Raw genomic sequence first — 25971 nt, 5'->3', positions numbered from 1 at the left:
TAAATGTCTAAATATAATAAAATCTACTCTAGGGGTTCTGGGCTAAAACCGTTGGTTTTGATAGATATGTTTTAAGTAATAAATACAGATTTGAGGTAGGTACATATATATACATAGTTAAGGTACAAGTAGCAATTGTATTGTCCGATTCGATTTTAAAATTAACAGCTATTTAACAGAGTCTAAAATAACAAGTACGTAGGTACCTACCTAAATACACTTTTATAAATATGCGTGTTATAATATTTTAATAATACAATTACGCACAACGCAGAATACATGAATACATGTATATTATTAATTTTATTAACTTATTAAACTAGGTACCAAAATTCTACATGGATATAAAATATCGAATTAATATACATTTGCATTCGTTCATTGGTTTTCTGGTACCCTTCACTTTACTTAAAAAGTTTAAGTAGTTCCATTTTCACCTCATATCGTTCCTTTAACTTTATATCTGTTTCACTATACACTAGAGTTCATATCACATAAATAATTGAAGTGAACGTGAGTGATGTGAATGTATACTTGGTCAAGCAGATCTTGTCAGTAGAAAAAGGCGGCAAATTTGAAAAATGTAGGCGCGAAGGGCCTTCGTCCCATAGAAAATATGAATTTCGCGCCTCTTTTTACTGACTAAATTTGCTTGACCAGCTATAATTTATTCCTCTTTACTCTTTTCGAGCTCTTTTGACCTCGCCTTCCAATTCTCCAGGTTAGCGGTGACCATTTCCACCATTGGTTTGGTTTTGGGGAACAAGGCTGCTAGGATGGTGTAGCATGGCAGGCATATTTGGCTCAGGAATCCGACCTGTAAGACAAAGTGTGATAATTTGATAAATCTTTATTGAACAACAACATAAGTATAAAATAACAATAAAATAACCTAAATAAAATTAAAACTACCTACAAAACTAAAACTACTACTTAAAAAAGGAAAACTAAATATCTATATCTAAAGAGGGCCCCTGGGGCATAGTACCAAAGACACTGGCAGCATTTCCTCGCTGAATTGCAACGCTTATTCGTTGAGCGAGGAAGCTGCCAGCTCTTTTATCCCCAGTGACTTCGACCAGCCGTTAGGCCAAATATGTAAATAAATTTTGAGCTCCCGGACCCCACGGACCGAGGGTCTCGACACCGAAAGGAACAAAGTTAGGTTGAAAACTGTTCTACGCATTTGTCAACGTCGAATCGGCTTGATAAGATGAAGTTTCATACTTTAAATTGGACACTTATCTGGACGTACCGAATTTGTTGCAATGACATGCAAGAAATTAAATACCACCATTTTGAGGTGAAAATAAATATATTTTATTATTATTTTATTATAATTCATAAAATTTAACGAGCTAATTTATGTTTTATCCCTGTCTTACAAATACATAAGTCAAAATGACAGATTAAAACAAACGATAACTTCCTTAAAACAATACAAAACTGGAATCCACATTAAAATGTATGTATATCTAAAGACCATACGGTATGTATCATTCTATAGGGAAACGTTCAGTATACTTATAACGGTATAAGTTTTAAAGATGGCAATAATCATGCATCTAAAACAAAACTCCAGAGCATAGACAAGCAACTAGTGGACTTTATATAGAGTCAATTCTATGCAATAGGTTGAGATACAATGTGATATGCAATAAAGATTATGAGTTTAATTTAGTAACTCTTACACCGACTGGTAATATACAGCTGTGTGCAATATTTGCCCATTATTTTCAATCGAAGTTTTAGGGTCATTCTCTGATAATATGTCTTAGTCTAATTGCCACGACTCTTTTCATATATTTAGTATGGGTCCTGGCAATTATACAGCAGACATATTTTTTGAGAATTACGCTTTACATTCATTCATGATAATCATGATCCAAGTAGTAAATATGAAACTTTTTTTATGGGACGATCTTCCTCGCAGAGTATATGTAACAATGGTCAATCATTCGGACTTTGTTATCGATTTTTGACCGACTACTTGGTTTGTTTGCTTGCTTTAGGCTCTGGTGACATTGCTGAAATTATTTCCTCTAGTCAGGTACTCTAGGATAAATACATACTTAGCTAGGTATCATATTGCACACTACCGTAGACCACAAATTTCTATGGAAATACGACTTATATGACGCCGCCACTTTTAGGTGATGAAAAGTCAGGTGAGAAAGTCAGTTACCTAGCTTTGTCGGATTATATTATTGCGACTATAAAAATATTTTAATCAGGCTACCACGGATGGACACATACATTAGAACAGGCCAGGCTATAGGTCTACCACTTGTCTCAGGCGATTGCGGAGAAGTTGCACATTAATTTTCTAGTAGAAAATAACTGAGATAATAATAATAGACTCCAAGTAGTTAATATATTACCTATGTTAATTACTTAACACAATACGTTACATATACTCCATGCAGCAAACCTGTCCGTACCATAATAACTCTTAATAATCCGTCTCAGTCAATCGGCAGACCTATAAAATGTTTCACCGGCAGGCTGAAACCTGATGGGTCTACCGTAGTGTCATCGAATTTTGGCCAACGCCAAGACGGCCCGGGGATATCTGTTGGTACAATGCTGGGTTAAAACCCCGGGAATATGACAAAACGTTCAGAGTAAAATGATAAAAGTTAAGCTGAAGGGTAACTAGGCGGAAAACTTGAAGAACTTGATGGTTTACAGAACATTTAATCCAATTCGTAAGAGAAATTAAGCCGTGAGCCGTGGTAAAATGCCGGGATAACGCTAGGAAGAAGAAGAGGAAATGTAAGAGAAATTAAATTAAGAATACAGCAAGTATACAAATTTTAGTGCCATTAACTGCGTTCATTCATGGCTTAACAGTTGATAAACCTTAAAGCCAAAAATGAAAGAACTAGCACGTGATTAATTGCTAGGATGAGAACTGCATGCATGAACTATGAAGAAGGACTAAATGTCCTTCCTTTTTTGGGGATACAAGGTTACTCAAGAAGACAAACTACTTAAATAGGTGAAGAATAAACGCTTTTCGTATTCCCTTATGAGGAATTGGGGGATAGAAGTCAGGGAATCTTAGCTTCAGTGGCAGACTTGCCTTGGATATCACCAGGCGTCATTGGTGACAAGCCGTCCCGAACCGCGGGGAAGATCTGACGAACAATACCGGGCGGTCTAACTGTACCCAGAAGAATAGAAGAATGTGTGAAACTGAGTGAATATTGGTAAAGAACCTGATGAGCTCTGACTGAATGGAATCCACAACACAGTTAGAGTTAGACCAAGACAAGTCTGCAACTATTTTGATAGCACACGTAGTGCAAGTGTTATTTTATACGTCATACGTCTATGACGTATGACGTTATATTCTTATGACGTATAAATAACACCTGCACTGCGTGTGCTATCAAAATCGTTGCAGGCTTGTCTTGGTCTAACTCTAGCTTAGCAGTTATTTCATACAATTTCTTTTTGACGCATGGAGAACCTATACACCTCCAAATCTTATTAGTATTTTCTATGACTTTGGGGACCTTTTATATCTCTTGAATGTATAATTTACCATAGAAACTTATACATCTCCGTAACATTATAAGAGTATTAGATACTTTCATGTTGACTTGTACTTTAAAGCGCGATGTGTTTAAGTAACTTCTAACTGTCACTTTCCTGGAAAAATGTATGGGGTTTGATTTGACATTGACCGTCAGTCTTGTGACAATTGGTAATCGGCCGCTAATGGTAGGTAGCAGGTGTATTATGGATGTGCAACCACGGATCCACGTAATAAAATAACTGTCACACTAAAACCGCAGGATGGAAAGTGATGGACACATGACGCTGGGTGAGAATACGTTTGTGCCATACGCCACTTACATTGGTTTACAGGAGAGCGAAACGAAGCAAAAAATAATAATTTCTCGAAACGTTTTACATTTAGGAAATATTGAACTTATTTGTCATTTAGGCACATATGATTACTGTTTATAGTACGTACTATACAAATATTGTGAATATAGTGATAATCATGAAATAAAAGCACTTTTATTATTACCATATCCGTTTTGATGAGTAAATGTTAAACGTACAATGTTTTGGATATGTCACATAATTTATATTGTGATAATTTTCTGTTAACAGAGTGTAATTATCCTATAGTTACATTTTTGAAAAATATGTTTTTCCAAAAACCGATTAGTGTCAATTATATAGCATATTTTTTGTTATTTTAGAAATAATTAAAAAACGATTTTGCTCATAAATGGATATGGCACAAACGTATTCTCAGCCGGCGATGATGGACACTATTTTATCACGCTGTCACGTAGACCAGAACGACCATAATAGCCGTGCAGAAGTAAAAATGCCCCTACCATGAACTGTTGCAAATAAGATAAGAGAAGAGTTGCTACCTGGCATGATGGCAGCTGGTCTTGTCGTCGGCGGTCCATCATCGCGATTGGGGAGCGGCCTGCTTGCCTCTCCAGGTCACCCTGGCAATTTGTTAATGAAATGAAATGAAATGAAATTCATGTATTTGCAAGAATGCAGGTCAAAAACGTTACAAAAAGGGTAAATACAGAGTTCCAAATACATTCCGCCACATAATGGCATGCAATATTATTTACATTCTTAATTTAATTCTAAGCTTAATTCTAGGTGGAGTTCAATATTAAATATTAATTCATTCTAGGTGTCTGTCAATTATATTAGATTCAAACAAATGTCAAAAGAAGTACAAATATACATTCAACATGCAGTGTTATCAATATCATATTAAAATCAAAACAGAAAGAACTAGGTAAATTTAAACAATGCCAATGCGTAATAATAGGAATTTAGTAAATATAAATTGATTGGAATACTCAATGACTAGTACCTAGTAGTTTCAAAATGTTCATTAATTGCATAATATTGTTTATTTAAACACCAGTTCAGTAGTTTAGACTTAAATTCAGGGAAATTAGACATCTTTATATCCTCTGGCAGATGATTGAAAACTTTGATTGCCATGTATAGTATACTATTACGGTAGTGTTTTGTTTTACAAGGCGGGTACTTAAGATTTAAACCGCTGCGTCCAGAGACTTGGCTGGGATTTCTCGGCGCAGTGGTAAACTTTTCAAAATTCCTTTTTGTATATAGGCATGTCTCATACACATAAAGAGAGGGCAGGGTGAGAATCCTATGTTTGTGGAAAAGTGGTCTACAGGAATCTGTTGAGCTAGCACCACACACTGCTCTTATGCATTTTCTTTGCAGTAGGAACACCTTCTGCATATTACTTGAGCAACCCCACAATGTAAGGCCGTATCGGAGGTTTGACATTATATGTCCGTGAAACGCTAGAAGAGCAGCCTTCTCTGAAGCCACATCGGACAATCTCCGTAGAGCAAACACGTACCGACTAAGCTTTTGAATAAGGTAATCTGTATGTTCCTGCCAGTTACAATGAGAGTCAAGCATGATGCCTAAAAATCGAGTAGACTTGACGTTTTCTATTTGGTGGTTTTTATACGAAATTTGAAGGTTCATCGGTTGACCTTGCGGGGCATAAAATTCCATAAAAACAGTTTTAGACAGGTTAACCTTAAGTTTGTTTCTTTCTAACCATGTATTAACTTTCTCAAAGACATCATTCGCTTCTACTTCATAGGATGCTGGGTTATTGGCGCAAATCAGTATAGAGCAGTCATCTGCAAAAAGAGTGATTTTATGATGTGTTATACCAGGCAGATCATTAATGTAGGCAAGGAAAAGCAGTGGTCCCAGAATACTACCCTGAGGCACACCGCGCTTAACAGTTTCAAAATTAGAATTATGTTTGATTAGGGCTTTTTTATTTGGGCAATATTTTGATATTTGCGTGCATTGTCGTCGGTTGCTTAAGTAAGAATCTAGCCAGTCATAACCAACCCCCCTAATTCCGTAATTGAACAGTTTTTTCAACAATATATCATGTGACACGCAGTCGAACGCTTTCGACATATCCATGAATATTGTAGCAACAGGTATCCTTTGGTCTCTACTGATGGTAATTGTTTTCACAAGTTCGTATATTGCTAGGGTAGTAGACCTATTCTTTCTGAACCCAAATTGGCTGTCAGTAAGAATTTTATATTTGTCTAAGAAATTAATTAATCTACTGAACATAATCTTTTCATAAATTTTTGATATTACCGGTATGATTGCAATCGGTCTATAATTATCTGAGTTATCGACATCGCCCTTTTTAAAAATGGGTTTAATCAAAGTGATCTTTAGTTTCTCTGGAAATCTACCATGCTTCAGTGAATTATTGATGATATGACTAATTGGTAAAGCGAGTGTTTCTGCATTCTCTTTTAGAGACGCAGTTGTTATGTCATCGTACCCGAACGATTTAGAGTTTTTGAGTGACTTTATCACCTTTACTACTTCATATGGACATGTAGGTCTGAGGTAAAGTGTGGAGTTGTTGTAAGTACCCAACGTAACAGTTGTTGGAGGGAGTGCATCAGTATCCTTGCCTACATCAATGAACTGCTTGTTAAAGGCATTAGCCATGTCGACAGGGTCAGAAATGAGTCGATCTCCAAATCGCATTTTATCAATCATTTGGCTTGGCTGTTGATTTCCTACGTTATCATTTATGATATTCCAAGTTGCTTTGGCGACATTTTCAGCATTCATTATGCACTTGTAGTTACTTAGTCGTTGAGCATTCCTAATACATTTCTTTAGTAACGTAGAATACTTTTTGTAGAGGTTCCTAGATGCTATCTTTGAATTTGGGGATCTCGAATGGATATAGTTTAGATGGAGCTTTCTTTTATTTTTTAAGGCAATTTTAATGCCTTTCGAGGCCCATTTTAGTTTATTGTTTTGCTTAATCTTCATATTAGTGTAAGGAAAGCACAAATTATAAAAAGCGGCCAAGTGCGAGTCGGACTCGCCCATGAAGGGTTCCGTATTTAGGCGATTTAAGACGTATAAAAAAAACTACTTACTAGATCTCGTTCAAACCAATTTTCGGTGGAAGTTTACATGGTAATGTACATCATATATTTTTTTTAGTTTTATCGTTCTCTTATTTTAGAAGTTACAGGGGGGGGGACACACATTTTACCACTTTGGAAGTGTCTCTCGCGCAAACTATTCAGTTTAGAAAAAAATGATATTAGAAACCTCAATACCATTTTTGAAAACCTATCCATAGATACCCCACACGTATGGGTTTAATGAAAAAAAAATTTTTGAGTTTCAGTTCGAAGTATGGGGAACCCCAAAAATTTATTGTTTTTTTTCTATTTTTGTGTGAAAATCTTAATGCGGTTCACAGAATACATCTACTTACCAAGTTTCAACAGTATAGTTCTTATAGTTTCGGAGAAAAGTGGCTGTGACATACGGACGGACAGACAGACGGACAGACGGACAGACGGACAGACGGACAGACAGACAGACATGACGAATCTATAAGGGTTCCGTTTTTTGCCATTTGGCTACGGAACCCTAAAAAGAAGAAATAATTCGTGAAAAACGTCAAAGCACTTATTAGGATCAGTTATAGTTCAATTTCAAGAAACTACGAAACTAGGGAAAACCTTAAAACCATTGTTAGTCGCTCGTATTTGCAAATAAAACTAGTTATGGAAAATTATGAGAAAACAGAAATTAATAATAGAATTTGAAATTGATTGTCAGTATGTATCACGAGTATGATGAAAACTTTATGGCAGCAGGCCACAGATAGATGATAAAATTCATAGTATATAATTTTCAACATACTTAGGTACGGCGTGCGCCATCAATCATCATACAGAAGAATTTACAACAATTCTCAGAAAATATACGTAGGTATTTGTAGTCTAATTGCCACGTCCGTGAAAAGGTATAAGTACACGCAAAAGTATAATAGTTTTCTGAAATTGGCCAAGGCATAATGATGATGTATTTTCCTCAATCGGGTTCGCAGATGAAATTTCCATTTGGCGCGATCTTGAGCGGCTACTACCAGCCTTTTCCAGCAAGAAATATTACATAGTACAAATACCTGTTGATAGAACTCGTCGAAAATTATTTCCACCGTTTGGAGCTGGGCTTCGAACGGCTTCGCTGAAGCGCTGAGGTCCGCGCCTGTCATGCAGAAACTCTGGCCAAGGACCCTGCGAAACACAGCTAAGGTCAATGTGCGAAATATCGTCTATAAGAGAAGACCGCCTACAAACTTTTTAGCTTTTAACGCTTGTACACATACTCCACTTTCAGAAGGCCGGAATGATTTTACCCAAGTGAATCTATTGTATGTGTTATCTTAATTGTTCCGGTAACGGATCCTCTTAAATATCAAGGTGGAATCTTTAAAATCCCAATTCGCATGGCGGCAGAATAATAGTAGTTTATGTGACTGCTATATAATGATAGGCATTAAAATACGAGTGTGCAGTTGAGCTTATGAAACAAGCTGAAAGCAAATTCATGAAAACATCACACGCGTGTTTCTAATTATACAGGTTCAGACACTGCTTTATCTACAGACATATTATAATAAGCTCTCTCATATGTGTTCAGGAACCGTATGGTACGACCGCCATTGCAGCATTTGATAACACACTAAATGAAACGTCAACTCGAAATGTGATACTAGAAATGTGATCAAATCACATTCGTTTGTTCTTCAGAGATGTTCGAAATTTGAATCATCATCTTCCTCGCGTTGTCCCGGCATTTTGCCACGGCTCATGGGAGCCTGGGGTCCGCTTGGCAACTAATCCCAGTAATTGGCGTGGGCACTAGTTTTTACGAAAGCGACTGCCATCTGACCTTCCAACCCAGAGGGTAAACTAGGCCCGTATTGGGATTAGTCCGGTTTCCTCACGATGTTTTCCTTCACCGAAAAGCGACTGGTAAATATCAAATGATATATCGTACATAAGTTCCTAAAAACTCATTGGTACGAGCCGGGGTTCGAACCCGCGACCTCCGGATTGCAAGTCGCACGCTCTTAATACCGCTAGGCCACCAGCGCTAACATTTTCACAGATAAAACATTTCTTAGTATAAGAAATGTATTTGTGCTGTTTTTGAATTTATCATGTGCGATTGATGTTAAATGTGTAGATAAAGGCACATAAATGTAGGATGGAGTCCAAAATTAAACAAAACTATCACTGGTCTTAATTGGTTGCAGGAGGTCTTTGGAGGTTTATTATAAATACTGGAAGGCACTTTAGTTTGTCAATACATTATTTATTATTTAATTCATAAACTTTATAAACACAACATTACATGACGGCGTTTGGAAGTAGAGTAATTGACATTCTCAAGTTTGAATTAAACATCATTCAAACTTGAGCTTCTGTATTCAAATTAAATGTGTCAAGCCAGTGTCGATTGCATATACACCCTCTACATACCAACACACCCCCTCAATCGACTCTGCTTGAAGCATTAATTTACAGCGCTATTCTTTAGTTAAGACAATATTCCAATAAATAATTTCATATAAGTACAATAACCAGAAAAAACATAACACATCCTGTATATTTCCCTCATATTACATCACCCTGTATATTTCCAACATATTACATCACCCTGTATATTTCCCACATATTACATCACCCTGTATATTTCCAACATATTACATCACCCTGTATATTTCCCACATATTACATACATGTAATCCCCATTCAACAAATACATTACAGTAAATTCTCATTCAACAAGATAAGTACTCAAATATTCCTCCACTCGATACGTCACCACAAATTATCTATAATAAACGTTTTATTCTTCCACTCTTTAATAAATCCTTTATTCTCCTGCTCGACTCATCAACAATAATCCTCTTCTATATTTCCTTTATACTCCCACTCGATTCTTCCATACTAATCATATTATATAAAATAAAACCTTTATTCACCGACTCAACTCTTCAACATCACTAATAATCTATACCTAATAACAATTCTAATACCAATTATAAAATATTAAAATACAGACTTAGAAACAAAAAACTCAAGGATATTTATCAGAAACGATGTAAAATGTACCTATTAAAGGGAATGTTACTCTTCTTCTTTTTTGGTGGATGAGGTTAAATAATGATTCAGTTACACTTTCTACACTTACACCCCCTTAAGTGAATCATTATTAAGCACCCCCTCAATTTTGAATACACTTTGTTTCTAGAATCCTTGATCCTCAAGTTTTCTTTCAATAAGTATATATTTCTGTATTATAATATAAAAGTTTACACACCCTATAAAAAACTTACATACTACGATATAATATAAAAGAAAAACCCCGACATTTATTCGAAATAATTATTAACGTTCACTTTAGCCCGCACTTATACTACATTGTCTACACTCAATAGCTCACATTATCACTAAAACACTAATCTTCGTTGACATTTTTCAAATTTTACAGCTGGTAAACTTTTCGTTAGTATATCAGCCAGCTGTGATCCAGTTGGACAGTATTTTACTGTAATCTGATTCTCGTCGATTTTCTCCTTTAGATAATAGTATTTTACGTCTATATGTTTGCTTCTTTTTCCCATGATTCCTTTCTTCATAAGCCAAATCGCAGACTGATTATCCACTCTCATCTCAACTTCGAGTTTTTCTTTGGTTATCTCATAGATCAGATCCCTTACGAACAGTAGTTCCTTACAACATTCTGCTGCTGCTATAAATTCTGCTTCTGTACTGCTTAATGCGACTACTGATTGTTTTCTTGAGCTCCATGCCACTGGTCCACCATTCAGCCAAATCACAAAACCAGAAGTGCTGCGTCTAGTGTCTGGATCTCCCGCAAAATCCGAATCACAATAACCCCTGAGAACTTTATCATCTTTACTAAAGTGAATCCCTTTTCCTGCTGAACCTTTAAGGAATCGCAAAATTGTTTTAGCATTGTTTAAATCATTTAAATTTGGAGAATTTTGATGCCTCGAACAATAACCTACGTGAAAACTAATGTCTGGTCGCGTTTTATTCGAGAGATATAACAATGACCCTATCATCTCGCGGTAAAGCTCATGAGACTTTGTATCAACTTTAACAGATGGATGTTCTTCTATCATAATTGTTGGGCATTTACATTCTTTTGCATTTTCAAGATTAAATTTTTTAATGATTTTCTCACTATATGTCTTCTGAAAAATTTTAATCCCCTTCCTATCTTGCTTTATATCCAAACCTATATAATTAGTTACTTCATCTAAAATTCTTAGTTCGAAGGATTTTTGAATTGTATCTATTATATGCAATAGATCTTCTTCTCTTTCTCCGAGTACTAATCCGTCATCGACATATACTGCAAGGATAATTTTCCTTTCACCTTCCATGACAAAGATGCATTGATCAAGTTTCATTTGTTTAAAACCCATCTTTGTTAAGAACTCTGTAAACTTGATATTCCACATTAGTGGAGCTTGTTTTAAACCATACAAGCTCTTGTTTAGTTTGCATACTTTGCCTTCTTTGTCATTGTAGCCTTTAGGCACCTTCATATATATACATTCCTTCAAGTCTCCATGTAAAAAGGCCGTTTTCACATCAAACTGCTTCATCTTTAGACCTTTCGCTGCCGTAATTGATAATAGAATTCTTAAAGAAGTAGTATTGACTACCGGACTATATGTCTCATCATAATCTATTTTGTACTTTTGTTGAAAGCCCCTTGCAACTAGTCTGGCTTTATACCTACCATCAGACTTGACAGTAAAAATCCACTTGCTAGTAACTAATTTCCTTCCTTTTGCTTCTTGTTCATCCACAAATGACCACGTCTTATTTTCTTCAAGTGATTTAATTTCTTCTTCTATAGCTTGTTTCCATTTGTCCTTTTCTTTTGATTCTATTGCCTCCTCGTAGGTCAACATCGATGCTTCAGTGTCATAATTCATTAAATAATCTTTATATCTATCGGGTAGTCTACGTTCTCTGGCAGGCTGAACTCTTCTATTTTCATTGTTATCACTATCATTATTTCGATTACGATTACTTTCAACTCGATTTTCAACTAGTTCAGTATCAACAGGTTCTTCATTCCCATCATAGTATTCTTCATTACTTTCTTCTTCTTCTACTTCTCGGTTTGTTTCACTTTCATTTATTTCAACTTCATTTGTTTCATTGTTATTTGTTTCATTGCCATTTGTTTCGAATTCATTTGTTTCTACTTCATTTGTTTCATCTTCATTTGTTTCACTACTCAATCTTCTCAAATGAATATCGCCTTCTCGAACACTCTCCATATTTCTACTACTCATTCTTTTTCTTAACATTTCACCTTCTCGACCTTCATTATTGTTGACTCTACCACCTTGATTTTCTTCCTGTCTATTAACTTCTTTATTTCGTGTTGTGCCTTCCCTAACCGTCTCTTCATTCTCTTCGAATATCTTCCAAAAACCTCTAATGCTTTCATCATTTTCTTCATTTAGATATACACCTTGCTCGTCTTCATTTATTCTTACATCCCTGGCTCTTACAATTGTTTTCGTTTCATCCACCCATATTTTGTAACCATTTCTGATATAGCCAATCAGAATTCCTTTATTACATCTAACTTCTAACTTTCGTACACCTGAGTTTATTTTATAATAGGCTGTTGAACCAAATCTTCTTATATGCGATACATTTGGTTTGAAGCCAAACCACATCTCAGCTGGAGTTTTGTCTTTACCTTCGGTGGGGCTTCTATTTATTAGGAAGCTGGCAGTTGTAAGTGCTTCGCCCCATAGATAGTTTGGAACACGGCCATCGAATATTAATGCTCTAGTTCTTTCTAACAGGGTTCTATTCAGTCTCTCCGCTTTTCCATTCAGTTGTGGCGTGTAGGGTATTGTTAGATCTAGAATTATTCCTTTAGAGTTGCACCAAGACATTAGATTATTGTTCGAGTATTCGCGTCCATTATCGCATCTTATTTTTTTCACTTTTGAATTGAAATGATTTTCCGCTAAAGTCACAAACTGTTTTATTTTGTCAAAGGCTTCACTTTTAAAAGTAATTAAATAAACGACACAAAAATGTGTAAAGTCATCTAGGAAAGTAATAAAATATTTTTTGTTATCCCAAGTGGGAGTTTCTATTGGACCGCAAACATCCGTATGAATTATTTCCAAAGGGAATTTAGCTTGAATTCTATTGTTTTTGAAAGGTTTTCTAGTCATTTTCGCTTTGACACATATTTCGCAAAAATGTTCTTGATTTTCCCCCCCAATTTTAATACCGTTTACCAATTTAGCTAGACGCGGCACATCCGATACGTGACCGAGCCGGCGATGCCAGATATCGACATTCTCGGAGAACAATACCTCTCGAACGATATTTGCAGAAAATTCTGTTTCATAGAGACCGTTTCTAGTTTTATAACCAGTAAGAATAATATTATTATGTTTCTTTACAGATACCTTATTTCCAGCGAAGAGTACAGATGCACCGTGATCAGTGATTGAACTTACAGATATCAGGTTTCTAGAAATTGCAGGAACATATAGTACATCTTCCAGTTCAAAACCATTTGTGTTGACTGTACCTATTGCTTGAGCGACGAGGTTCTCTGCATTGGCACATCTTATATCTACATTTATATTTTCTGTGGAATTTATGATATCATTATTGTAAAACATGTGGGAAGAAGCACCTGAATCAATTATAGCTCTAGTACTAGTCGTGTGTTTTATTTGTTCACTCACCAGGCTGAACGTACGGCAAAACCTTTCAATGTGTCCCTTCCTATTACATTTCCTGCATATTTTTGTAGAAAAACATTCACTGGAAGTGTGTCCACTTTTATTGCAAATGGTGCACTTTTTATTAAAGCAGAATCTCGCAATATGACCTGGTTGATTACAGTTAAAGCACTTCTTTTCATTACTTTTCATGGCCTCTTCTGTTTGTGGAAGTATTTCTGAAGGACTACTATCAAATAGCTTAAGTTCTTTTTGAATACGTTCAATGAGAGTATGTATGGTTTGATCAGATTTTGGAGTTACCTCCCATACAGTTCTAAAGAAATTTAAATTAGCTGGTAAGATTGTTAAAATCTTTTGTATAAGCATGTCATCATTTATTTTATTTGTGGTAGACTGTAGTTCGAAACACATATTTTGAAGTTTGCTAATATCCTGAAGTATATCTCCGCTGAATTTATAGTTGTAGAATTCAATTACCTTTAGGTGGCTGTCTTTTTCCACTTTGTAATTAAAGACAACATCTAACTTATCGAAGATATCCTTTGTAGTTGAGCAATTAATAACATAATGTAAGATATTCTCATCTATTGATTTTAAAATAAAATATTTAGCCTTTGCGGCTTTACCTTTATCTTCGCTGTCTTCTCCAACTCCTTTGGCGTCCAGAAATAATTTTGCTAATTTACGCCACGTAGGATAGGAGGAATTTAAATTCAATTTGTTTAGGCAATCCATATTCTTCATCATTTAAAATTACGTACGGTTTACTGAAACGTCAAACTGGTTGCTAGCCTTATTTTGTAAACAACTCCGTTGCTAGGCTTATCTTCTGAAATATTTGTGTACGAAAGCTGAATCGTTTTCCTGAAACACTAAAATTACTTATTTTACTTTATCTTGTGGGCTCCATAACCTCTTAATTGGTTGCAGGAGGTCTTTGGAGGTTTATTATAAATACTGGAAGGCACTTTAGTTTGTCAATACATTATTTATTATTTAATTCATAAACTTTATAAACACAACATTACATGACGGCGTTTGGAAGTAGAGTAATTGACATTCTCAAGTTTGAATTAAACATCATTCAAACTTGAGCTTCTGTATTCAAATTAAATGTGTCAAGCCAGTGTCGATTGCATATACACCCTCTACATACCAACAACTGGAAACACTTTTTCTTTATTTTTTCACCATTTCAGTTACAGTTCACAATCCGCCATAGCTCTCATCTTCCCTCTCCTTCCCACACTCTCGCTCCTTGTCGCACGCTAATAGGCGCGTTCCGGATTAATAGATGTTACAATAAAATTAAGAAAGAATACAAATTAGGCTCCTACAATCGGCCGTCCTGTAATTCAGGCTGCCCACAGCCTGAGCCAAGGCTTATTAAATTAAGTCTGTACAGTTAATTTATGTCTTCTACACATTTAATTGAAGAACATATTGCGTTATTAACTAGGGTATTAGACCGTTTGTCGGCTGCTAACTTAACTATTAATTTTGCGAAGTCACAGTTCTTTCGAAAGGAACTTAAATACCTTGGTTATGTAGTAGACGAGCGTGGACTGCATACCGATCCTTCCAAAATTCAAGCTATTGTAGATTACCCCGTTCCTACCAACCGTAAGGAAGTTAAAATGTTTGTAAGTACTGCATCTTATTACCGTAGATTTATTAAAAATTTCAGTGACCTCGCAGCCCCCTTAAATGCTTTGACTAGTACTCGGAAGAATGCTCCTCCTTTTGCGTGGTCGACGGAAGCTCAGGAGTCCTTTCAAAAACTTAAGTCGGCTCTAGTTTCGGCACCGATATTATCGTGCCCAGATTTCTCGAAGCCGTTCCTTCTACATTGTGATGCGTCCGGGTATGGCGTGGCCGGAACTTTGACCCAAGTAATGCAGGACGGGCTGGAGCATCCGATAGCGTACGCGAGCCGCTTGTTAAACCGCGCCGAACGCAATTATTCCGCGACCGAGCGCGAGGCACTTGCCGTTGTTTTCAGTATCGAGCATTTTCGGCCATACTTAGAGGGTGGCCCACGATTTAAGGTAATTACCGATCACTCCAGTTTAAAGTGGTTTTTTAATTTAACCAATCCGACGGGCCGGTTAGCACGTTGGGGTTGTAGGTTATCCCCTTATGACTTCGAAATCGTACATCGTAAAGGTAAAGAACATGTAGTTCCGGACGCTTTATCTCGTAGTGTACCCGTGTTGGAAATTCATACTTGTGAGTGGTATGATAAGCTTTTTGAACGTTGCCGGGTATCCCCAGGCTCGTGTCCGAATTACGCGATTCAAAATAATAAACTTATGCGTTACTGTAAAAGTAAATTCAAGCTTTCAGGGGAATTTGATTGGAAGGTCGTGATACCATCGAGTCAACGACAAGAATTAATTAAAACTTGTCATAACGAGGAGCTTTCCCATTTGGGAGTTTTTAAAAATTATAAAAGATTATCGTTACATTATTACTGGCCTTCAATGTATCAGGATGTAGCTAATTTTATTCGAGGGTGTGAGGTTTGCGCTGCGTATAAAAATTCACAGCAGCCCCCTATAGGTATCATGGGACACCCTAAGAACTTAATACTACGAGCTTGGGACGTAGCCTTGCCGAAGGTACAGTTCGCCATGAATTCCACCACCAGCGAAACGGTTCGTTATTCTCCATTCTTTCTGGTTCATGGTAGGGAGGCTGTTGCTTGCGGTAAAGTCTATGGAGATTGCCAGACTTCGAAACTGGACCTATCAATTGACTCTCCAGATCGGTACGCGGAATCTTTAGGCGGCTTAAAGGAAGTTTTCGATAGGGTTAAGTTATCATTAATAAAAGCTCATGATAGAGGGGCGCGTTATTACAATAGGGGCCGACAGTCGGTTGAGTTTAGTGAGGGCGAGGTCGTTATGAAAAAGACCTTTCCTTTGAGTGACGCCGGTAAATTCTTTATGGCTAAGCTTGCTCCTAAATACGTGAAGTGTCGCATAGTTCGTAAACTCTCGAATTTAGTATACGAGTTGGAAGATTTTTATACGGGTAAGAATTTAGGGTCCTGGCATGCCCGGAATCTTAAAAGGTTTGATCCGTGATCAATTTCATTGGCTATAAGCCGTCTATCCACAGAGAGCGTTGGCAGTGCAGGGCGAAATCCCTGATTTCGCACTGCAGGGCCAGTGTTCCTGTGAAGAGTGTCGACTGGTAGCTCAGTGGCTCTTTAGCCGAGCTATCGGACACTGTCCTTGACACATATGGGTAATTGACTGTACTCAGTCATTACCGCAGATTATTGAATAATCTGTTACCTTACGCACATTCCGCCATATAGCTTGGACGTGCAGCCCGCGACCCAGGTCGCTCGCTGCGCCGCCAAGATATACAGCGATGCAGTGCGTAGGTAGGGAGCTTTGCAGCTTCGCTTATTAGTGTTTAGTTTCGTTTAGGTTAATATACGTTTAGGGTATCGTAGTGTAGATTACAGTACAGGAATATTATAGCTTGTATGTGGTGACTTGTGCACAGCTCGGCTGTGCTTATATTTTATTATAGTTTAATGCGTGGGTTCGAATTGGGTGGTCGTTGATTTCCTTTATGCCTTTAGTGTCGATTTTTTTTTTGGGACTTTGTCTAGAAAATACTAGGGTGGTTTTGCGAGCTGGGGACCAGCTCAAAATTTTGCCGTAGTCAAAATTTTCTTCGGGAAGGGGAGCACTGTAACAACTAAATTTCTATTTCTTTATTTTTTCAATATCAAACGGTATGTGACCCATATTCGCTTGATACCCTTAACGCCATCTAGCGAGCACAGTCGATAACAACATGGTCCGGGTTGCTAGATTAAAAATAAGTTCGGTGCCTTCCTATATTTTTGGTTTTTTTTTAATCAAAAGGGGTTTGTAAATTAAAATTGTCTTCAAATATTGTTCTTTCTTTCTATTTAATATTAGTCCAAATAAAGTAAAGAAGAAGGGTAATGTTTCCTTTTCAAAATCACCTAGGATCGCACGAATCCAGTTCGGGCTGTGGCAACTCTGTCATTTGGTCTGTCATTATTCTGCCAAAATGAAGGACGAGCATTTTCGTGGGTGTTGTTCCGCAACCAAAAAGCCTGTTCAGGCGATTTCTAACCCAATCGGGAGACATCTCCCTTTTGAGTGAGTATTTTAGTGATTTTTGCGACGGTTTTGTGTGTAAGATTCAGTTTAATAGTGTGGTGATTTTTATTTTCAGCCCAGGCGAAAAACTGGAGCCATGCCGCCCCAAATTTAGTGGCCCTTGATGCCCGTGTTCTATAGCCCTCGCTTGTGTCGACATATGTTGCAAAGCACCTTTTGCGGGCCATTTTTCCACAGCGAGTAAGTTATCATTTGTTTTTTTTTAAGAGTTAACCTTCCGCCGCGCTGGTCAAATGTTAACCTTGACCTGACGCGTGTCGTTCCAAATTCGAAATTATGTATGTCTGGACTCCATTTTGTTGCAAGGTTATTTAGGTTCCAGCGTTGCTAAAGCGTTGTGTACTCTTGTCTTACTATTTGAAAACTTTTCCAGGGTCTACCTTTTACCTGCAAATCCGCCTGGCGCGGGTTTTACTTGTGTGCCCGGTTGACAACGTTGACTGGTGATCGGCGGGTGCTGCCTTGGCCTGTACCTGAGAGGTTGACGACGTGGCGGTGTTGTTGGTACCCTAAACTCTGCGGACCAGGTCAGCTCCTTCCAACTTTTAATTTACTCCTACGGCGCCCAACATTATTCTAGTTAAATTGCAAATATTTGAGTAAAAGTGTTCAACCATAAGATTTTAGCCGCTAAACCCACATTCGCTCCCTCGACCTTATTGGAGTCTCAAGTTAAATAAAATTAAGAGCTAGACTAAGATAACTGCAGTGTTTGCAAGGCCCTTAAGGCCCTAGTAATAACTTTCCCTGTCTTTCTTTATAATAGAATAAACGTTGTAATTACAGTGGTTGTATTTTTTCTTTTCTCGCCTTAAAATCTTTAGTATAGCCACCCTAAAATAATTTTTGGTAACAGTCCAAAATTCCAAAATAATGTTAAATGTGTAGATAAAGGCACATAAATGTAGGATGGAGTCCAAAATTAAACAAAACTATCACTGGAAACACTTTTTCTTTATTTTTTCACCATTTCAGTTACAGTTCACAATACGCCATAGCTCTCATCTTCCCTCTCCTTCCCACACTCTCGCTCCTTGTCGCACGCTAATAGGCGCGTTCCGGATTAATAGATGTTACAATAAAATTAAGAAAGAATACAAATTAGGCTCCTACAATCGGCCGTCCTGTAATTCAGGCTGCCCACAGCCTGAGCCAAGGCTTATTAAATTAAGTCTGTACAGTTAATTTACAGTTACACCCTTCATTGCCAACACCTATATTGACTGGTACTGCTGCACTAAGGCCACCGTTTCATGTGATCCACAGCGGTTGTGGTCTTCTTTGGTCCCTCTGAGCTATTATCCACTTTTATCACCTCATACCTGTCTCTTCCCAATTCTTTTATAATTCGGTATGGGCCGAAGAACTTTTTGGTAGCATCCAGGGGCCCCAGATGATCACAATGTAAAGTAGCCAGAGGTGTCTCTCCTTTGTCTATAGGGTTGAGAAGCCCTTCCTTTCTTCCTGACTTACGGCTGGCCAATATGCAGGGTACACATGTGGACAAAACTTTATCAATTTTCCTATCCAGCTTACTTATGTAATAATCCTTTTCCAAAATACTCATGATCTTCTTTTTTCCAAAATGTCCTACTCCATGAGTTCTTCGAATAATTTCCACATCCATGATTTCTGGTATCACCAGTTTTCTCTCTATGCCCTTGTAAATCACCCCATTTTCCACAAAATAGTCTTCATACGACCTTTCCTTCAATATTTCTCTGATGGTTTTTAAATGGTCGTCCTCTTCTTGTGCTTTCTGTATACGGGCATGTAATTCTGAATTAACAAAACAAATGTTTCTGCTTAATGAGTCTACATGTGGCATTCTTTCCCCAGACCGGTGTACTATAGTGAAATCGAAATCTTGCAAGAACATGATCCACCTGGCAACCTTTGCACATACTTCCTTCTTAGTCAGCGTCTTCTGGAAAGCTTCACAGTCGGTAACTATCTTGAATGGTATTCCTATTAAATATTTTCTGAATTTTCTTACTCCCTCTACCACTGCAATGGCTTCTAACTCATAACTACTGCATTTTTTTTTGTGCTTCAGTGGTTTTTCTACTCATATAGTGGACTGGATGAAGTTGCCCATCAATAGGATCTTTTTGTAGTAAAATTGCTGCATATCCCAACTTTGATGCGTCTGTGTGCAGCTCTGTCTCCAACTGGATGTCGAATATCTTCAACACTGGGTCACTGCATAGTATTGCCTTCAATTTCTCAAATGAACGCTTCTGATCCACCCCAAAGGTAAATTCGCCCAGTCTTAAAATTTCAGTCAATGGCCTTGCTACTATAGCATAGTCCGGAATGAACTTCCTAAAATATGATGTGAGTCCTATGAAGCTATGTACTTCTTTTAGGCTGGTGGGCTCTGGGAATTCATGTACTGCGCGAGTCTTATCTTTTGAAGGTTTCACCATTCCATTCGTTATAATGTGGCCCAAATACTCCACCGTTCGTTGCAGCAACTGAGTTTTTTTCCAATTTAATTTCCAATTCTCTAAAGATGATGTTAATATATCTCATAAAGTATTTCGGGCATACCGACAAACCAAAGGGGGCACGCAGGAACTCATATTGGCCCTCTGGGTTACTGGTCACAAATGATGTATATTTTATTGAGTCCTCTTCAATTGGCAAGTGAAAAAATCCATTTTTGAGGTCTAGCGTACTAAAGACCCTGGCTTTACTCAATTTGTCGATGTGGTCATCAATCACTGGAAGTGGATATTCATCTTTGATCATCTTTTGATTGACTTTTCTGTAATCCACACAAACTCTGGTAGTTCCATCCTTTTTCTTCACCAACACCAGAGGACTGGCATACTCTGAATAACTAGGTCGTATAATGCCTTTATCTAACCATTCTTCGATTTGAGATCTCACTGTTTCTTCTTCTTTAAGAGCTAATCGCCGTGGTCGTTGCACAACTGGGATATCATCTTTTAACACTATTCTCAGTTTAATAGGGGCATCTTTTATTTTATTTGGTTGGTAAGATGCTCTCAATTCCTGGACTAAAGGACTCTCAGAATCGTTTGTCGAAAACAAGCACCACCAGTCTATGATATCACCTGTCCGTGGCCTCACTGCAATTGCACCTCCATCAATTATAATCACTGTGTTGGCAATAAAAGGCTGACCCAAAATAACTGCATAAGGCATGGTACCCGTAGGTACAACAAAAAAAATAAAATCATAACGATGACCATCCATTACTAAATTGTAGGTAAACTTACCGATTGCATGCACCTTACCACCTAATCCCGTCAAAGTCGTCTCCTCCCGTTCACAACACTGAATGTTCACGTTCAAATTGTTCAAGTCTGTAAACAAATCAAACGAAACCAAGTTAAGGTCACTGCCCGTATCTATTAAACACTTCGCTTCAATATTAGCAATCTTAATCATCTTCGTGGATTTATTAAACGAACCGTCGTCATTCACATTAAAAACATTGGGTCTCTCCAACTTATAACTGTCACTGTCAGAAACGTCAGTGTCAAATAGAATGATTGAACTGACCTGTGACGTTTCATTCCATTGAGCGTTTTGTTCCGCGCAGCATTTACATTAGTTCTTACGTACAGCGCCCTCTGTGAACTCGGTTTCGGCAAACATCGATCGCCGATCGCGCACGTTGTTTCCGCCTGTATTGCCAACATTATGCGGAGTCGATGCTGTTGCTAGGCCGCCATCCTTACTTCCACTGATGCTGGCCTTGCAATCAACGCCAATATGTCCGTAGGAATTACACCGGAAACACTTAATGCCGCTCGAGCACCCACTAGCCAAATGCCCCGGCTCACCACACTTGAAGCATCTCTGTTGATTATTTTTTGTTGTATTTTCAGTGCGCGTACCTTCACTCCGAGACTCTTGACGAGGTTTCATCTTTAGTTTCATGGCCTCATAAATAGCCAGCTTGTCTTTTAAAGCCGTATACGTAGTCACTCCGTATAGACACATTTTGTTGACTTGACTATCTGGAATTTCGTCAATGATATACTGTATGGACACATAGTCAGGAAACTTAGCCCTTTTCCCAAGTTCTTTCATTGTTAGCATATACTGATAACAGGTTTCGCTGGGTTTCTTTCTCCGCGTACTCATGGTTTCGTGCATTTCTTTTGAATTGATGCTATCAGGAAACTCTTTCACTAGTGCCGCTTTGAGATCATCATACGATTTAAAGGCTTTTTCGGTTTTCAACCACAGCTCCGCCGTACCCGTCAGAGATTTACGTGCAATAATCAACTTCTGTTGTGCAGTCCAGCTAAATATCTCTGCATTGTCCTCGATGTCTTGTGTCCATTTTGTCGAACTGTAGGTCAGGTCCTCGCCGCTGAATTTTGGAACGGCTTCGGTCATGAAGAATGCGCTCATGGGTTTTGTTGTCTCGTCTGTCATCTTGATTCCTTCTCGTGATCGACTTCTTAATGGGCTTCGTTACCGGCGCCGCCGCCGCTCGCGCCGGGCCACGCGTCTTTGAGGTTATGTCGTCGTCGTCTTCTTCGTTAATCGTCGTATTTACACCTTATTTCCACTTCATTCGAGCAATCCCGGACGAGATTTGTAGGATGGAGTCCAAAATTAAACAAAACTTTCACTGGAAACACTTTTTCTTTATTTTTTCACCATTTCAGTTACAGTTCACAATCCGCCATAGCTCTCATCTTCCCTCTCCTTCCCACACTTTCGCTCCTTGTCGCACGCTAATAGGCGCGTTCCGGATTAATAGATGTTACAATAAAATTAAGAAAGAATACAAATTAGGCTCCTACATAAATTTTACTGTACCTATGACTTTCATCGTTCCAATCAAACTGGGATGTCTCCAAAACGAGTTTATTAATCCTCTTTAAATTAGGAAAAAATGCAGCAAGATCTGTGGCCAGAATACACTGGCGAATCGAGTCCAGGACATCTTTGTATTCCCCGCTCGACATCTGATAGAAAATATTGTGACCATCCTGGGAAAATATTAAGGATATTTCAGAAATGGCTAAAACTGTTAGGCTGCAAAGATTTGAGATTAATATACTTACTGAAGAAAGCAACTTTAAAATTGAATACTAGCAACTAAAGTTTATTTTTTTATTCGGTAGACTAAAATGACATTTCATAGTATGAAATGACACATGATGTTCATACTATGAAATGTCATTTTAGTCTACCGAATAAAAAAATAGACTTTAGCAAGGTCTAATATTAAAAATAAAAGTCACGAAATATTTTAGTGCGCTTTATACCTTGGAGGATACAACTAAACGGAGTAGCCATTAACAGGCTTTCCCCTCTGTCGAAAATAGGCGGCCAACGGTCATACACAATGTATGGACTGACGTTTATCTGACATGGCTATTTTTACGTTACGCATACATTTGACGTTTTGCGCTGATGTAGGCTTTCATTGATGTAGGCAAGGATACTGATGCACTCCCTCCAACAACTGTTACGTTGGGTACTTACAACAACTCCACACTTTACCTCAGACCTACATGTCCATATGAAGTAGTAAAGGTGATAAAGTCACTCAAAAACTCTAAATCGTTCGGGTACGATGACATAACAACTGCGTCTCTAAAAGAGAATGCAGAAACACTCGCTTTACCAATTAGTCATATCATCAATAATTCACTGAAGCATGGTAGATTTCCAGAGAAACTAAAGATCACTTTGATTAAACCCATTTTTAAAAAGGGCGATGTCGATAACTCAGATAATTATAGACCGATTGCAATCATACCGGTAATATCAAAAATTTATGAAAAGATTATGTTCAGTAGATTAATTAATTTCTTAGACAAATATAAAATTCTTACTGACAGCCAATTTGGGTTCAGAAAGAATAGGTCTACTACCCTAGCAATATACGAACTTGTGAAAACAATTACCATCAGTAGAGACCAAAGGATACCTGTTGCTACAATATTCATGGATATGTCGAAAGCGTTCGACTGCGTGTCACATGATATATTGTTGAAAAAACTGTTCAATTACGGAATTAGGGGGGTTGGTTATGACTGGCTAGATTCTTACTTAAGCAACCGACGACAATGCACGCAAATATCAAAATATTGCCCAAATAAAAAAGCCCTAATCAAACATAATTCTAATTTTGAAACTGTTAAGCGCGGTGTGCCTCAGGGTAGTATTCTGGGACCACTGCTTTTCCTTGCCTACATTAATGATCTGCCTGGTATAACACATCATAAAATCACTCTTTTTGCAGATGACTGCTCTATACTGATTTGCGCCAATAACCCAGCATCCTATGAAGTAGAAGCGAATGATGTCTTTGAGAAAGTTAATACATGGTTAGAAAGAAACAAACTTAAGGTTAACCTGTCTAAAACTGTTTTTATGGAATTTTATGCCCCGCAAGGTCAACCGATGAACCTTCAAATTTCGTATAAAAACCACCAAATAGAAAACGTCAAGTCTACTCGATTTTTAGGCATCATGCTTGACTCTCATTGTAACTGGCAGGAACATACAGATTACCTTATTCAAAAGCTTAGTCGGTACGTGTTTGCTCTACGGAGATTGTCCGATGTGGCTTCAGAGAAGGCTGCTCTTCTAGCGTTTCACGGACATATAATGTCAAACCTCCGATACGGCCTTACATTGTGGGGTTGCTCAAGTAATATGCAGAAGGTGTTCCTACTGCAAAGAAAATGCATAAGAGCAGTGTGTGGTGCTAGCTCAACAGATTCCTGTAGACCACTTTTCCACAAACATAGGATTCTCACCCTGCCCTCTCTTTATGTGTATGAGACATGCCTATATACAAAAAGGAATTTTGAAAAGTTTACCACTGCGCCGAGAAATCCCAGCCAAGTCTCTGGACGCAGCGGTTTAAATCTTAAGTACCCGCCTTGTAAAACAAAACACTACCGTAATAGTATACTATACATGGCAATCAAAGTTTTCAATCATCTGCCAGAGGATATAAAGATGTCTAATTTCCCTGAATTTAAGTCTAAACTACTGAACTGGTGTTTAAATAAACAATATTATGCAATTAATGAACATTTTGAAACTACTAGGTACTAGTCATTGAGTATTCCAATCAATTTATATTTACTAAATTCCTATTATTACGCATTGGCATTGTTTAAATTTACCTAGTTCTTTCTGTTTTGATTTTAATATGATATTGATAACACTGCATGTTGAATGTATATTTGTACTTCTTTTGACATTTGTTTGAATCTAATATAATTGACAGACACCTAGAATGAATTAATATTTAATATTGAACTCCACCTAGAATTAAGCTTAGAATTAAATTAAGAATGTAAATAATATTGCATGCCATTATGTGGCGGAATGTATTTGGAACTCTGTATTTACCCTTTTTGTAACGTTTTTGACCTGCATTCTTGCAAATACATGAATTTCATTTCATTTCATTTCATTAACAAATTGCCAGGGTGACCTGGAGAGGCAAGCAGGCCGCTCCCCAATCGCGATGATGGACCGCCGACGACAAGACCAGCTGCCATCATGCCAGGTAGCAACTCTTCTCTTATCTTATTTGCAACAGTTCATGGTAGGGGCATTTTTACTTCTGCACGGCTATTATGGTCGTTCTGGTCTACGTGACAGCGTGATAAAATAGTGTCCATCATCGCCGGCTGAGAATACGTTTGTGCCATATCCATTTATGAGCAAAATCGTTTTTTAATTATTTCTAAAATAACAAAAAATATGCTATATAATTGACACTAATCGGTTTTTGGAAAAACATATTTTTCAAAAATGTAACTATAGGATAATTACACTCTGTTAACAGAAAATTATCACAAAGGTGTGACATATCCAAAACATTGTACGTTTAACATTTACTCATCAAAACGGATATTGGACGCGATTCTACGGCGGCCGCTAAACCTCCTAATTTTATTTAGGCGTCGCTAAACCACTTTGCTATTCTATGAGCAGCTGTCATAATCAAATGACAACACCAATTTGAATCTGACGTTTCTTAATTTAGGCGGTCTATTCAATTTAGGTTTAGCTGCTTAAATGCTATTCAGTACATGTCTTTTTTAAACAAAAACATAGAAACGTCAAGCTAAACTGACTAATTTTAGCGGCGAA

At 37.6% G+C, this 25971-nt stretch overlaps 1 protein-coding gene across 1 annotated transcript; it reads right to left on the bottom strand.

Annotated features, from left to right (window-relative positions):
- Positions 1-667: 667 nt before the first annotated feature.
- LOC134655739 (probable 3',5'-cyclic phosphodiesterase pde-5) lies at positions 668-22861 on the bottom strand. Its single transcript, XM_063511204.1, has 4 exons — positions 22663-22861; positions 8024-8135; positions 4401-4481; positions 668-817 (listed from the first exon to the last, which is right to left on the bottom strand). Exons 1-4 carry the CDS (start codon positions 22809-22811, stop codon positions 668-670), a joined length of 492 nt encoding a protein of 163 aa, XP_063367274.1. The 5' UTR covers positions 22812-22861.
- Positions 22862-25971: the final 3110 nt, after the last annotated feature.

Source organism: Cydia amplana, chromosome 17 (assembly GCF_948474715.1).
Source record: "Cydia amplana chromosome 17, ilCydAmpl1.1, whole genome shotgun sequence".
NCBI classification, from domain to species: domain Eukaryota; kingdom Metazoa; phylum Arthropoda; class Insecta; order Lepidoptera; family Tortricidae; genus Cydia; species Cydia amplana.
This window is presented reverse-complemented; position numbering and strand designations above follow the sequence as displayed.

Excerpts from the sequence above, each read along its gene's own strand:
- LOC134655739 (XM_063511204.1), bottom strand. The coding sequence starts at position 22,811 with ATGTCGAGCGGGGAATACAAAGATGTCCTGGACTCGATTCGCCAGTGT. Across the intron at positions 8,136-22,662 it reads TGGAACGATGAAAGTCATAG|GGTCCTTGGCCAGAGTTTCT; the intron begins GTACAGTAAAAT and ends TGTGTTTCGCAG. Across the intron at positions 818-4,400 it reads ACCAGCTGCCATCATGCCAG|GTCGGATTCCTGAGCCAAAT; the intron begins GTAGCAACTCTT and ends TTTGTCTTACAG.